The sequence below is a fragment of the Oncorhynchus clarkii genome, unplaced genomic scaffold (assembly GCF_045791955.1).
Source record: "Oncorhynchus clarkii lewisi isolate Uvic-CL-2024 unplaced genomic scaffold, UVic_Ocla_1.0 unplaced_contig_3728_pilon_pilon, whole genome shotgun sequence".
Classification (NCBI taxonomy): Eukaryota; Metazoa; Chordata; class Actinopteri; order Salmoniformes; family Salmonidae; genus Oncorhynchus; species Oncorhynchus clarkii.
The window spans coordinates 1-15,394 of record NW_027261026.1 but is presented as its reverse complement, the minus strand read 5'-3'; the positions used below and the strand labels follow the sequence as shown (position 1 = coordinate 15,394).

The 15,394-nt window shown below is 48.5% G+C and overlaps 1 protein-coding gene across 1 annotated transcript in view; it reads right to left on the bottom strand.

Annotated features, from left to right (window-relative positions):
* LOC139403848 (dmX-like protein 2) overlaps positions 1 to 14,458 on the bottom strand; it is a gene marked incomplete at its 5' end in the record, with an annotated part of 40,099 nt that extends 25,641 nt beyond the window's left edge. The window contains 7 exons of the mRNA XM_071147002.1: positions 5,876 to 6,124; positions 8,515 to 8,645; positions 8,770 to 8,846; positions 9,326 to 9,517; positions 9,695 to 10,000; positions 13,527 to 13,709; positions 14,057 to 14,458. Coding sequence (XP_071003103.1) covers positions 5,876 to 6,124; positions 8,515 to 8,645; positions 8,770 to 8,846; positions 9,326 to 9,517; positions 9,695 to 10,000; positions 13,527 to 13,709; positions 14,057 to 14,458 — 1,540 coding nt within the window. The remainder of the gene's footprint in view (positions 1 to 5,875; positions 6,125 to 8,514; positions 8,646 to 8,769; positions 8,847 to 9,325; positions 9,518 to 9,694; positions 10,001 to 13,526; positions 13,710 to 14,056) is intronic.
* Positions 14,459 to 15,394: the final 936 nt, after the last annotated feature.

Sequence of the window (15,394 nt, the reverse complement as noted above, 5' to 3'; positions counted from 1 at the left end):
AATTGACTGAACTGATTATTGACTCCAGCAACCCTGCACAGCATCTGTGTTAGCGTTTGGGCCCAGCGTCTTCCTGGTCAGGTCACATGGTTATGGTAAACTCTGGGCCCAAGACATGGAGAGACACAGAAACACATACAGAGGAGAGCGGACACGACAGACACAGACGTTTTAACACAAACCTGGACCGTTATCCTGGGTGACTATCTCTGGAACCACTGAGACGAGAGACAAACCAAGACAACAGCGTAAGACGCACACAAGACACACACACGTACAACACACACACACACACACACACACACACACACATGTACAACACACACACACACACACACACACACGTTCAACACACACACACGCGTTCAACACACACACACGCGTTCAACACACACACACGCGTTCAACACACACACAAAAACACACACGTACAAGACACACACACACGTACAAGACACACACACACGTACAACACACACACACACACGTACAACAGACACACGTACAACACACACACACACGTCAGACTACAAGACAATACAGTCAAGGTGATCACAATAACTCATTATACTATATATCATGATGAGACTGGTTAGAATGGTTATGAATGGTTATGAATGGTTATATGACCAGAGGTTTCTAATAATATTCTAATCAACGTCTGTCTGCTGGTTGAAAGGCTTTTGAGTCCTTGAGGGTAATCTGCATGGCTTGTGACCTGGTATACAACAGAGAGAGACCAAGGACCCTTATATCTCAGCTCTCCAGAGGGTGGGTGGGTGGGTGGGGGTGTGTGTGTGTGTGTGTGTGTGTGTGTGTGTGTGTGTGTGTGTGGCAGACAAGGTAGCAGTACTTTTTACAGAGCTGAGTCTTATAGACTACTTGGCATTTTGAAATAAAGCATTCTTCTCTCAACTCTTCTCCTCCACCCTTCTCTCCCCTCCTCTCATTTCCTCTGTTCTCTCCTCTCCACATCCTCCCCCACCAGCCTCTTTTCCTCCTCTCCTTTCCTCTGTTCTCTCCACATCCTCCCAAAACCAGCCTCTTCTCCTCCACCCTTCTCTCCCCTCCTCTCCTCTCTTTTCCTCTGTTCTCTCCTCTCCACATCCTCCCCCACCAGCCTCTTTTCCTCCTCTCCTTTCCTCTGTTCTCTCCACATCCTCCCAAAACCAGCCTCTTCTCCTCCACCCTTCTCTCCCCTCCTGTCCTTTCCTCTGTTCTCTCCTCTCCACATCCTCTCCCACCAGCCTCTTTTCCTCCTCTCCTTTCCTCTGTTCTCTCCTATCCACATCCTCTCCCACCAGCCTCTTTTCCTCCTCTCCTTTCCTCTGTTCTCTCCTCTCCACATCCTCTCCCACCAGCCTCTTTCCCTCCTCTCCTTTCCACTGTTCTCTCCTCTCCACATCCTCCCCCACCAGCCTCTTCTCCTCTCCCCACTTCTCCACTCCTCCCCTTTCACCCACATCCTGAAAGAACACTTGACTTCAAAGAAAAGTTATCAAGTCTAAATGTGAACACAAAAGCACATTGATTTATTTAACACAATCTGCTAATAATGTCTGATCACTACAGGTTGGTTCCAAAACAGTATTCAGAAGAACTGATATTCAGAATTAGTTTGTCTACCGTCACAACTAATAAGTAATAATAAATATGTTGAATTACAGTTGTGTTGCTTTCATCAAGCACCTAACTCCAATACCACAATCACATGCTAGTAACTAACATACTAATGGAGGAACAACACAGTTACTACAGTACACCATCACGGATACTACTGATCCACACTAGATCACAGAGGCAGTGGAGGCTGGTGAGGGGAGGACGGCTCATAATAATGGAGGAACAACACAGTTACTACAGTACACCATCACGGATACTACTGATCCACACTAGATCACAGAGGCAGTGGAGGCTGGTGAGGGGAGGACGGCTCATAATAATGGAGGAACAACACAGTTACTACAGTACACCATCACGGATACTACTGATCCACACTAGATCACCCAGGCAGTGGAGGCTGGTGAGAGGAGGACGGCTCATAATAATGGAGGAACAACACAGTTACTACAGTACACCATCACGGATACTACTGATCCACACTAGATCACCCAGGCGGAGGCTGGTGAGGGGAGGACGACTCATAGTAAGGGCTGGAATGGAAATAATGGAATAGAATCAAACACATAGGAACCATTCATTCCATTCTGGTGAGGCTGGTGAGGGGAGGACGACTCATAGTAAGGGCTGGAATGGAAATAATGGAATAGAATCAAACACATAGGAACCATTCATTCCATTCCAGACATTACTATACAGCCCAGTTAGTGTTTTTTTTTAAATATATATTTTTTACATTTATTTAACTAGGCTCAGTTAAGAACAAATTCTTATTTTCAATGACAGCCTAGGAACAGTGGGCAGAACGACAGATGTGTAACCTTGTCAGCTTGGGATTTGAACTTGCAACCTTTTGGTTATTAGTCCAATGCTCTAACCACTAGGCTACCCTGCCGCCCCATGTACCTTGTTTACCCTTAGCCCAGTTAGAGTACCTGGTTTACCCTTAGTTAAGGCAGACCTATAGCCCAGTGAGTGTACCTGGTTTACCCTTAGTTGAGGCAGACCTATAGCCCAGTGAGTGTACCTGGTTTACCCTTAGTTGAGGCAGACCTATAGCCCAGTGAGTGTACCTGGTTTACCCTTAGTTAAGGCAGCCCTATAGCCCAGTGAGTGTACCTGATTTACCCTTAGTTAAGGCAGACCTATAGCCCAGTGAATGTACCTGGTTTACCCTTAGTTAAAACAGACCTATAGCCCAGTGAGTGTACCTGGTTTACCCTTAGTTAAGGCAGACCTATAGCCCAGTGAGTGTACCTGGTTTACCCTTAGTTAAGGCAGACCTATAGCCCAGTGAGTGTACCTGGTTTACCCTTAGTTAAGGCAGACCTATAGCCCAGTGAATGTACCTGGTTTACCCTTAGTTAAGGCAGACCTATAGCCCAGTGAGTGTACCTGGTTTACCCTTAGTTAAGGCAGACCTATAGCCCAGTGAGTGTACCTGGTTTACCCTTAGTTAAGGCAGACCTATAGCCCAGTGAATGTACCTGGTTTACCCTTAGTTAAGGCAGACCTATAGCCCAGTGAGTGTACCTGGTTTACCCTTAGTTAAGGCAGACCTATAGCCCAGTGAGTGTACCTGGTTTACCCTTAGTTAAGGCAGACCTATAGCCCAGTGAGTGTACCTGGTTTACCCTTAGTTAAGGCAGACCTATAGCCCAGTGAGTGTACCTGGTTTAGCTTTAGTTAAGGCAGACCTATAGCCCAGTGAGTGTACCTGGTTTAGCTTTAGTTAAGCCAGGCCTGAAGCACAGTGAGCGTACCTGGTTTAGCTTTAGTTAAGCCAGGCCTGAAGCACAGTGAGCGTACCTGGTTTAGCTTTAGTTAAGCCAGGCCTGAAGCACAGTGAGCGTACCTGGTTTAGCTTTAGTTAAGCCAGGCCTGAAGCACAGTGAGCGTACCTGGTTTAGCTTTAGTTAAGCCAGGCCTGAAGCACAGTGAGTACCTGGTTTAGCTTTAGTTAAGCCAGGCCTGAAGCACAGTGAGTACCTGGTTTAGCTTTAGTTAAGCCAGGCCTGAAGCACAGTGAGCGTACCTGGTTTAGCTTTAGTTAAGCCAGGCCTGAAGCACAGTGAGTACCTGGTTTAGCTTTAGTTAAGCCAGGCCTGAAGCACAGTGAGCGTACCTGGTTTAGCTTTAGTTAAGCCAGGCCTGAAGCACAGTGAGCGTACCTGGTTTAGCTTTAGTTAAGCCAGGCCTGAAGCACAGTGAGCGTACCTGGTTAAACCTTGCAGTGCATTTCCACATAACACGATGGGGGCGATGAAACAACGGGGGCCCATTCATTTTCAATGGAGGGAAGTGAAGTGGTCGGGGGGAGGGTTGGTGGATGCGAGCATGAATACGGCGGGAACAAAGTTGGCGAAAGCTGAAATGTATGCAAATACTCCGCGATATACCAACGCTATTGACCAATCGAAGTTCACTCAAGCTTCCAACCCCTACTGGATTGGCTGCTTGCTAGCCTGCTTGCTAGCACCCACATGAGGACAAAGCAAGCATGGCTATCCGAATTATCGTGTTATGTGGAAATGCACTGTTAGTTAACCCAGACCTGAAACACAGTGAGTACCTGGTTTAGCCTTAGTCCCTGAGTCAGGTTCAGAGGTCACTGATGATGACGAGTCCGTTCTAGCTTTACCTGCTGCTGCTGCTATGGTGACAGACAGATAGAGATGACACAATGAGATGGAAAACATGCCCACACACCTGCATAAACACACACACTCAGGTGCACGATACAATGAGATGAGACCACAGCACACAATAACAGAGACAGACAGAGATGTATTTCTGTCCGTTCAGAGAACCATGAACTTCCAACGAATAGTATCCTTACAGAAAACACCAGCTAACTTTCTGAGTAACACAGAGTGGGGAAACCACATTAGTGGCATTTACTGCACTGCAATACCACACCGCAAAACCAGCATGGTAGTAATCACTGCACCCAGCACTGCAAACCCACTGGAGCTCTGTTACTCACAGCTAGGTGCTGCTGTGTCCCCTGAATCAGTGTGGAGGGGCTGGGAGACACTGGGGCTGGGGGGAGGACCCTGCTCAGGCCTACCTGCCTCAATATCAACTGGCACAGTGGAGAGGGGAGGAGGAGTTATGTATGTCTGGCTAGTCATGGGAGGGAGGAGGGGCTTGCGTCTGATTTCCCAGCCTCAGGCATGAGTAAAAAAAGGGGGGTGAAACAAGGGAGGGGGAGGGAGTAGGGAAGAGAATGAGAGGTAAAGGTTAAAGGTTAAGTAGAATGTTACAACAGGGGACAGATAGGAGAGAGATGAGGGGAGACAGAAAACAGAGGACAGAACACAAAGGATAAACAAATGGGTAGAGGAGAGAGGTTGAGAGGTTGAGAGAGGTATAGAGGAGTAGAGGTATAGAGGAGTAGAGGTATAGAGAAAGAGAGAAGTAGTGAGAAAGAGAGAGGTAGAGAGGAGTACAGGTAGAGAGGAGTAGAGGTAGAGGAGGAGAGGTAGAGAGAAGTACAGGTAGAGAGGAGTAGAGGTATAGAGGAGTAGAGGTAGAGGAGGAGAGGTAGAGAGAAAGAGAGAAGTAGCGAGAAAGAGAGAGGTAGAGAGGAGTACAGGTAGAGAGGAGTAGAGGTATAGAGGAGTAGAGGTAGAGGAGGAGAGGTAGAGAGAAGGAGGTAGAGAGAAAGAGAGGTAGAGAGGGGTAGAGATAGAGAGGTAGAGAGAGAAAGAGGTAGAGAGAGAAAGTGAGGTAGAGAGAAGAGAAAGAGAGAGGTAGAGAGGAGGAGAGGTAGAGAGAAAGAGAGAGAGAGAGGAGGAGAGGTAGAGAGAAAGAGAGGGAGCGAGAGGTAGAAAGGGGTAGAGATAGAGAGAAAGAGAGGTAGAGAGAGAAAGAGAGGTAGAGAGGAGGAGAGAGGTAGAGAGGAGGAGAGAGGTAGAGAGGAGGAGGGAGGTAGAGAGGAGAGAGGTAGAGAGGAGAGAGAAAGAGAGGAGGATAGAGGTAGAGGAGGAGAGAGGTAGAGGAGGTAGAGAGGTAGAGAGGAGGTAGAGAGAGGAGAGAGGTAGAGAGGAGGAGAGAGGTAGAGAGGTAGAGAGGAGGAGAGATGTAGAGAGGAGGAGAGAGGAGGTAGAGAGGAGGAGAGAGGTAGAGAGGAGGAGAGAGGTAGAAAGGAGGAGAGAGGTAGAGAGGAGGAGAGAGGTAGAGGAGGAGAGAGGTAGAGGAGGAGAGAGGTAGAGAGGTCAGGGGTTACAAGCAGAGGGGTCTACTAAGTTACCTGGAGTGATCTCGGCGTTCCGTTTGGGTTTGATGATGATTTTAGCCCCACCTCCAAACACGGCCGCCCACATCTTGTTGCTGAGGGGGTGAGCAGCGAGGCGGAACAGTTCGTTGCCAGCGTGCATGCCCAGCCCATGGATGAGCAGGGACAGGTAAACTGCCACCACAGCCTCACACAGCAGCACGTTGAGCTTGGGCTGATCCTCGCCCTGAGCTGACTGAACCAGAGCAATCAGAGAGGACACACCTAGAGGAGAGAGGGAAATAGACAGACATTCATATAATACATTTCATGTAATTACATTTTTACAGAACACACTACTGATAGGTCAAATGAAGGCTTGAATAAATATAATGTCTTTGTACAACACAGAACAGCATTAGACTGATCTAATGATATTATTAGATAGTTATCTACTACAGAACCACATTAGACTGATCTAATGATATTATTAGATAGTTATCTACTACAGAACCACATTAGACTGATCTAATGATATTAGATAGTTATCTACTACAGAACCACATTAGACTGATCTAATGATATTAGATAGTTATCTACTACAGAACCACATTAGACTGATCTAATGATATTATTAGATAGTTATCTACTACAGAACCACATTAGACTGATCTAATGATATTATTAGATAGTTATCTACTACAGAACCACATTAGACTGATCTAATGATATTAGATAGTTATCTACTACAGAACCACATTAGACTGATCTAATGATATTATTAGATAGTTATCTACTACAGAACCACATTAGACTGATCTAATAATATTATTAGATAGTTATCTACTACAGAACCACATTAGACTGATCTAATGATATTAGATAGTTATCTACTACAGAACCACATTAGACTGATCTAATGATATTAGATAGTTATCTACTACAGAACCACATTAGACTGATCTAATGATATTATCAGATAGTTATCTACTACAGAACCACATTAGACTGATCTAATGATATTAGATAGTTATCTACTACAGAACCACATTAGACTGATCTAATGATATTATTAGATAGTTATCTACTACAGAACCACATTAGACTGATCTAATGATATTATTAGATAGTTATCTACTACAGAACCAGACTCGTGCTGTAATAAGATTCCCGCTACATATTAACAGTGGAGAGATGGCGTGACACATCCATCCATCCCAGCGTCTCCTCCTGTTTTATTCCCCACAGGCTACAGAGCTGCTATTACTGAGTACCATCTGTTTCTCTCTCACTGTTAGTCATCTCTGTCTCTCTGTTTCTGTCAGTCATCTCTGTCTGTCCTCTCTCTCTGTGTTTCTTTCTCCCTCTTTATCAGTCCTCTCTCTGTCTGTTCTCTCCATTCAATTATTTTTGTCCTCTCCCTGTCCTCCCTCCCCTTCCCTCTTTCCCTACCTCTTGACAGATTCAGCAAACATAGCAGTCATGTTGTCCATTCAGCTGTCTGCTCAGACAATAATTTGATAGACATTCATTTACTGTGACTGGCAGAGCTGTGTGTGTACCTGGCCACTGTGTGGTGGCAGAGCTGTGTGTGTACCTGGCCACTGTGTGGGGGCAGAGCTGTGTGTGTACCTGGCCACTGTGTGGTGGCAGAGCTGTGTGTGTACCTGGCCACTGTGTGGTGGCAGAGCTGTGTGTGTGTACCTGGCCACTGCGCGGGGGCAGAGGTGGGTGTGTACCTGGCCACTGCGCGGGGGCAGAGGTGGGTGTGTACCTGGCCACTGCGCGGGGGCAGAGGTGGGTGTGTACCTGGCCACTGCGCGGGGGCAGAGCTGTGTGTACCTGGCCACTGCGCGGGGGCAGAGGTGTGTGTGTACCTGGCCACTGCGCGGGGGCAGAGGTGTGTGTGTACCTGGCCACTGCTTGGGGGCAGAGCTGTGTGTACCTGGCCACTGTGTGGGGCAGAGCTGTGTGTGTACCTGGCCACTGCGCGGGGGCAGAGCTGTGTGTGTACCTGGCCACTGCGCGGGGGCAGAGCTGTGTGTGTACCTGGCCACTGCGCGGGGGCAGAGCTGTGTGTGTACCTGGCCACTGCGCGGGGGCAGAGCTGTGTATGTACCTGGCCACTGCGCGGGGGCAGAGCTGTGTGTGTACCTGGCCACTGCGCGGGGGCAGAGCTGTGTGTGTACCTGGCCACTGCGCGGGGCAGAGCTGTGTGTGTACCTGGCCACTGCGCGGGGGCAGAGCTGTGTGTGTACCTGGCCACTGTGTGGGGCAGAGCTGTGTGTGTACCTGGCCACTGCGCGGGGGCAGAGCTGTGTGTGTACCTGGCCACTGCGCGGGGGCAGAGCTGTGTGTGTACCTGGCCACTGCGTGGGGGCAGAGCTGTGTGTGTACACCTGGCCACTGCGCGGGGGCAGAGCTGTGTGTGTACCTGGCCACTGTGTGGGGGCAGAGGTGTGTGTGTACCTGGCCACTGCGCGGGGGCAGAGCTGTGTGTACCTGGCCACTGCGCGGGGGCAGAGGTGTGTGTGTACCTGGCCACTGAGCGGGGGCAGAAGTGGGTGTGTACCTGGCCACTGCGCGGGGGCAGAGCTGTGTGTACCTGGCCACTGCGCGGGGGCAGAGGTGTGTGTGTACCTGGCCACTACGCGGGGGCAGAGGTGTGTGTGTACCTGGCCACTGCGCGGGGGCAGAGGTGGGTGTAGCATGCTCCTCGATGCTCTCGGTGCGTAACCGTCTCCTCTCACTCAGCAGCAGGCCCTGGTACACCATCCCTGTAAACTGATTGGCCTCTGCCTGGCTGCTGCAAGGTACCATGGGAAAGAGCCAAGGTCAGGATCAGACAGTCATGACAATTCATCTCAACAGGAAATGACAGTATGAACTCAAACTATAGGTCATCAAAACGTGTGTGTGTGTGTGTGTACCTGTAGCTATGGCTGTCACACAGGGCTTGATAGATGCAGGCAGACAGAGAGGCAGCCAGGGTGTGCAGGAGATTCACCTGGAGAGATGAGAGACAAACTACACTCATCTCATCTCATGGAGGAACAAACCATTTCTAGATGAATAGCCAGCATGAGACTATGACAGAAAGGTCTGCTGTGTGGGGATTTATCTTTGAATGAAGACTCCTTGTGACAATCATTTATGTTGGCAGTTTAGTAGTGTGTTTTAAATGTGTGATCAGTTTGAACCCCCAGGCTGTCGTACTAACAGACCCATACATACCCTATCGTACTAACAGACCCATACATACCCAGTCGTACTAACAGACCCATACATACCCTGTCGTACTAACAGACCCATACATACCCTGTCGTACTAACAGACCCATACATACCCTGTCGTACTAACAGACCCATACATACCCTGTCGTACTAACAGACCCATACATACCCTGTCGTACTAACAGACCCATACATACCCTGTCGTACTAACAGACCCATACATACCCTGTCGTACTAACAGACCCATACATACCCTGTCGTCCATGAGGTCAGGGTGTGGAGGCAGCTCCATCTGTGTGATGGTGTGAAGGATGTCATGGATGTGGTTGCTAAGGTGGAGGACAGGGTTGGAGATCACTGTCTTGGTGGTGGCGATACTGGCTGAGAGGAGGGGGAGGGTGGTGGGGAGGGGCAGGGGGGACTGAAGCTGTTTCACTGTAGTCTCCTGGAGGAGGGGAGGAGAGGGGAGAATAAGAGAAAGGAGAGACAAGGGGAAGAGAAGAGCAAGAATATATCAGAGGTGATACGGGGAGGGAGGGAGGGAGGGAGAGAGAGAGAGAGAGAGTGAGTGAGAGTGAGAGAGAGTGTGTCTGACCTGTGTGTGTGTTTCTTCAGCACCTACCTGTTGGCTCTCTTGCAGCAGGAAGATGAGCTCCATGCGTACCGAGGTGACCCCCCCTCCCTTGGCTCCGTGCAGGCTGCAGTAGGACAGGAAGACTCGGAGCAGAGCCTGGTTCTTCCTCAGCCACGCCTTCCTCCTCTCAGCATGAAGCTGCTTGGCTGCGAGACGCCTACGCCCCAGCTGGTGGCGCTCATACGCCCCTGCCTCCGTACCCCCGCCACCCCCCAGGGACTCCTCAAACACGTCCTCTACTCCTCCTCCATCCTCCCATCTCTCCAGCTCCTGGCTCTCCTCCTTCCCCGTCACCTGAAGAAGAAAAGAGGACAGAGGGTTTGATCTTGAAGCTGTTCTGGTACTGTAGCAGTAACAGTTACAGGTAATACTGTTTAATTAAACTCTATCCAGTTCTGGTACAGTATGTCTGATGAGACGTGGTGGTTAGGATCTAGTAGGTGACATGGTTGGGGTCAATTACATTTCAATACAGTCAATTCAGGAAGTAAACTGACATTTTGGGAAAGTTAGCAGAAATGTGCAACCCTCTGAGTGTCCTTTAAAGGGAGCTGTGTACCTTGTAGTGGCAGATGCAGTGTGTGTGTGTGTGTACCTTGTAGTTGCAGATGCAGTGTGTGTGTGTGTGTGTGTGTGTGTGTGTACCTTGTAGTTGCAGATGCAGTGTGTGTGTGTGTGTGTGTGTGTGTGTGTGTACGTTGTAGTTGCAGATGCAGTGTGTGTGTACCTTGCAGTGGCAGATGGTGTGTGTGTACCTTGCAGTGGCAGATGGTGTGTGTGTACCTTGTAGTTGCAGATGGTGTGTGTACCTTGTAGTGGCAGATGTGTCTGTGTACCTTGTAGTGGCAGATGCAGTGTGTGTGTACCTTGTAGTGGCATATGGTGTGTATGTGTACCTTGTAGTGGCATATGGTGTGTGTGTACCTTGTAGTGGCAGATGGTGTGTGTGTACCTTGTAGTGGCAGATGGTGTGTGTGTGTACCTTGTAGTGGCAGATGGTGTGTGTGTGTAACTTGTAGTGGCAGATGGTGTGTGTGTGTAACTTGTAGTGGCAGATGGTGTGTGTATGTAACTTGTAGTGGCAGATGGTGTGTGTGTGTAACTTGTAGTGGCAGATGGTGTGTGTGTGTAACTTGTAGTGGCAGATGGTGTGTGTGTGTGTACCTTGTAGTGGCAGATGGTGTGTGTGTGTAACTTGTAGTGGCAGACGGTGTGTGTGTGTGTACCTTGTAGTGGCAGATGGTGTGTGTGTGTGTACCTTGTAGTGGCAGATGGTGTGTGTGTGTGTGTGTACCTTGTAGTGGCAGATGGTGTGTGTGTGTGTACCTTGTAATGGCAGATGGTGTGTGTGTGTAACTTGTAGTGGCAGATGGTGTGTGTGTGTGTAACTTGTAGTGGCAGATGGTGTGTGTGTACCTTGTAGTTGCAGATGGTGTGTGTGTGTGTACCTTGTAGTGGCAGATGGTGTGTGTACCTTGTAGTGGCAGATGGTGTGTGTGTGTACCTTGTAGTGGCAGATGGTGTGTGTGTACCTTGTAGTGGCAGATGGTCTATGTGTGTACCTTGTAGTGGCAGATGGTGTGTGTGTAACTTGTAGTGGCAGATGGTGTATGTGTGTAACTTGTAGTGGCAGATGGTGTGTGCGTGTAACTTGTAGTGGCAGATGGTGTGTGTGTGTAACTTGTAGTGGCAGATGGTGTGTGTGTGTAACTTGTAGTGGCAGATGGTGTGTGTGTGTAACTTGTAGTGGCAGATGGTGTGTGTATGTAACTTGTAGTGGCAGATGGTGTGTGTGTGTAACTTGTAGTGGCAGATGGTGTGTGTGTGTAACTTGTAGTGGCAGATGGTGTGTGTGTGTGTACCTTGTAGTGGCAGATGGTGTGTGTGTGTAACTTGTAGTGGCAGACGGTGTGTGTGTGTGTACCTTGTAGTGGCAGATGGTGTGTGTGTGTGTACCTTGTAGTGGCAGATGGTGTGTGTGTGTGTGTGTACCTTGTAGTGGCAGATGGTGTGTGTGTGTGTACCTTGTAATGGCAGATGGTGTGTGTGTGTAACTTGTAGTGGCAGATGGTGTGTGTGTGTGTAACTTGTAGTGGCAGATGGTGTGTGTGTACCTTGTAGTTGCAGATGGTGTGTGTGTGTGTACCTTGTAGTGGCAGATGGTGTGTGTACCTTGTAGTGGCAGATGGTGTGTGTGTGTACCTTGTAGTGGCAGATGGTGTGTGTGTACCTTGTAGTGGCAGATGGTCTATGTGTGTACCTTGTAGTGGCAGATGGTGTGTGTGTAACTTGTAGTGGCAGATGGTGTATGTGTGTAACTTGTAGTGGCAGATGGTGTGTGCGTGTAACTTGTAGTGGCAGATGGTGTGTGTGTGTAACTTGTAGTGGCAGATGGTGTGTGTGTGTGTACCTTGTAGTGGCAGATGGTGTGTGTGTGTGTACCTTGTAGTGGCAGATGGTGTGTGTGTGTGTGTACCTTGTAGTGGCAGATGGTGTGTGTGTGTGTACCTTGTAATGGCAGATGGTGTGTGTGTGTAACTTGTAGTGGCAGATGGTGTGTGTGTGTGTAACTTGTAGTGGCAGATGGTGTGTGTGTACCTTGTAGTTGCAGATGGTGTGTGTGTGTGTACCTTGTAGTGGCAGATGGTGTGTGTGTGTGTGTACCTTGTAGTTGCAGATGGTGTGTGTGTACCTTGTAGTTGCAGATGGTGTGTGTGTGTGTACCTTGTAGTGGCAGATGGTGTGTGTGTGTACCTTGTAGTTGCAGATGCAGTGTGTGTGTACCTTGTAGTGGCATATGGTGTGTGTGTACCTTGTAGTGGCAGATGGTGTGTGTGTACCTTGTAGTGGCAGATGGTGTGTGTGTACCTTGTAGTGGCAGATGGTCTATGTGTGTACCTTGTAGTGGCATATGGTGTGTGTGTGTACCTTGTAGTTGCAGATGCAGTGTGTGTGTACCTTGTAGTGGCATATGGTGTGTGTGTACCTTGTAGTGGCAGATGGTGTGTGTGTACCTTGTAGTGGCAGATGGTCTATGTGTGTACCTTGTAGTGGCAGATGGTGTGTGTGTGTGTGTAACTTGTAGTGGCAGATGGTGTATGTGTGTAACTTGTAGTGGCAGATGGTGTGTGCGTGTAACTTGTAGTGGCAGATGGTGTGTGTGTGTAACTTGTAGTGGCAGATGGTGTGTGTGTGTGTACCTTGTAGTGGCAGATGGTGTGTGTGTGTGTACCTTGTAGTGACAGATGGTGTGTGTGTGTGTGTGTACCTTGTAGTGGCAGATGGTGTGTGTGTGTGTACCTTGTAATGGCAGATGGTGTGTGTGTGTAACTTGTAGTGGCAGATGGTGTGTGTGTGTGTAACTTGTAGTGACAGATGGTGTGTGTGTACCTTGTAGTTGCAGATGGTGTGTGTGTGTGTGTACCTTGTGGTGGCAGATGGTGTGTGTGTGTGTGTACCTTGTAGTTGCAGATGGTGTGTGTGTACCTTGTAGTTGCAGATGGTGTGTGTGTGTGTACCTTGTAGTGGCAGATGGTGTGTGTGTGTACCTTGTAGTGGCAGATGGTGTGTGTGTACCTTGTAGTGGCAGATGGTGTGTGTGTGTAACTTGTAGTGGCAGATGGTGTGTGTGTACCTTGTAGTGGCAGATGGTGTGTGTGTACCTTGTAGTTGCATATGGTGTGTGTGTGTGTGTACCTTGTCGTGGCAGATGGTGTGTGTGTGTGTACCTTGTAGTTGCAGATGGTGTGTGTGTGTGTACCTTGTAGTGGCAGATGGTGTGTGTGTGTAACTTGTAGTGGCAGATGGTGTGTGTGTGTACCTTGTAGTTGCAGATGCGGTGCATGGCCCCTATCTCCTTCTCTAACCAGCTGTAGAGCTGAAAGCGCAGCTTCCCTCCGTCCACCTCATAGCCCGTAGCTAACGTCCTGAGCTCTGTCATCAGTATCTTCAGACACGCTCTGAACTTCAGCTGCTCTGCGATCACGTCCACCTCAGACTCACCCTGAGAGCAGAGATGGTTCTGGAAATATGTAGCACTTAACTGTCATAATAACTCTATATTAACAGTGTCATACCTATATAATATTCTTACAGAAAAAATCATATTTTTAATTAGACTGATACATTAGATATTTTCAATAAACAAGAAAATTATTTATCGTGTTAAAAAAATGAAATGATCTTTTTGGATGATACGTTAACAGACAAGGAACTCCCAACACTACTTTCTCCACTATCACAGAGCTTATGTATCAACTCGGTTTTCTTTTAAAGTAATCTCAACAGTCAATTATATTGACTAGTGGTTATACTGACTAGTGGTTATATTGATGATGTCGCCAGCCCTACCTGAGAGTCCTCTCTCTGAAGCCCAGGTGGTCTCACCCCCCCAGACCCCTCGTCAGCTTTGGTCGCCTCATCAGTCTTCTTCATTGTTAGACCCCCATCAGTATCATCTTCATCGTTCTTATCATCTCCCCAGTCCAGCTGGAGTCCATCGTCCTCCACTTTGACCAGAGGTTGGCTCCAGTCCAGTGTGGCTGAGCTCTCCTCTGTACCCCAGGCAGGATTGGCCTTAACTGGGGCAGGAGAGGCCCAGTCCAGGGCCCCCTGGTTCCCATTCTCCAGGGGCAGGCTAGAGCTGACGTTGGCCATGGAAGAGCCTTTACTTAGGGGGGACGAGGAGACTGTCTTCTTGGTCACCTTGGGGATCTTAGAGAGCACCTCCAGGGCAAGCACTGGACAGCCCACCTTTATTACAAAACAGAATAACTCTATTAGTAACATTAGTAAGTAGCCTTCCACGAGCCGAAACCGTTCATATGGCAGAAGCCTCCTGTTTCTGTATGGTGAGGCAGCTTGATGTACTGTAAAACCCCCTGGACAGGACACTAGTCTATCTCCTGTTTCTGTAGGGTGAGGCAGCTTGATGTACAGTACACCCCCTGGACAGGACACTAGTCTATCTCCTGTTTCTGTATGGTGAGGCAGCTTGATGTACAGTACACCCCCTGGACAGGACACTAGTCTATCTCCTGTTTCTGTAGGGTGAGGCAGCTTGATGTACTGTAAAACCCCCTGGACAGGACACTAGTCTATCTCCAGTTTCTGTATGGTGAGGCAGCTTGATGTACAGTACACCCCCTGGACAGGACACTAGTCTATAGCAGGGCCTTACCCCCAATATATCTCTTTATTAGTAACATTACTTTTAGATGAATTAACTTATCCTTTATTTATAAAAGGTGAGAAAAATGATACTAATCTTAAAATACTGTTAGTATACAATGACTATAGTTTTTAATGCCGTGCCACATTACACCTTATAATAAGTGCTATACTACAGCCGTGGCCAAAGGTTTAGAGCACATATGTCAGAGTCAAGGCCCGCGGGCCACATCCGGCCCGCAAGAAGGTTTTTTACGGCCCCTGGGATGATCTTGATTTATTATTAGAACCGGCCCGCAGCAAGCCGGCAGCCCGCAGATCTTTTACACGCACCAATACTACATTTCCCACAATGCAAAGGTGACGCACCGAGCAGTAGGCTGCTTCATTTCAATATTTATTGGCACAGCAGTCGTCAGCATCACAGTAAAATTAACTTTCAGATACCCATCAAAAATGGCAAAACGGAAGGTGGATACTGAGAACCGGGGGTTTCAAACAAGGTGGGAGTTGGAGTAT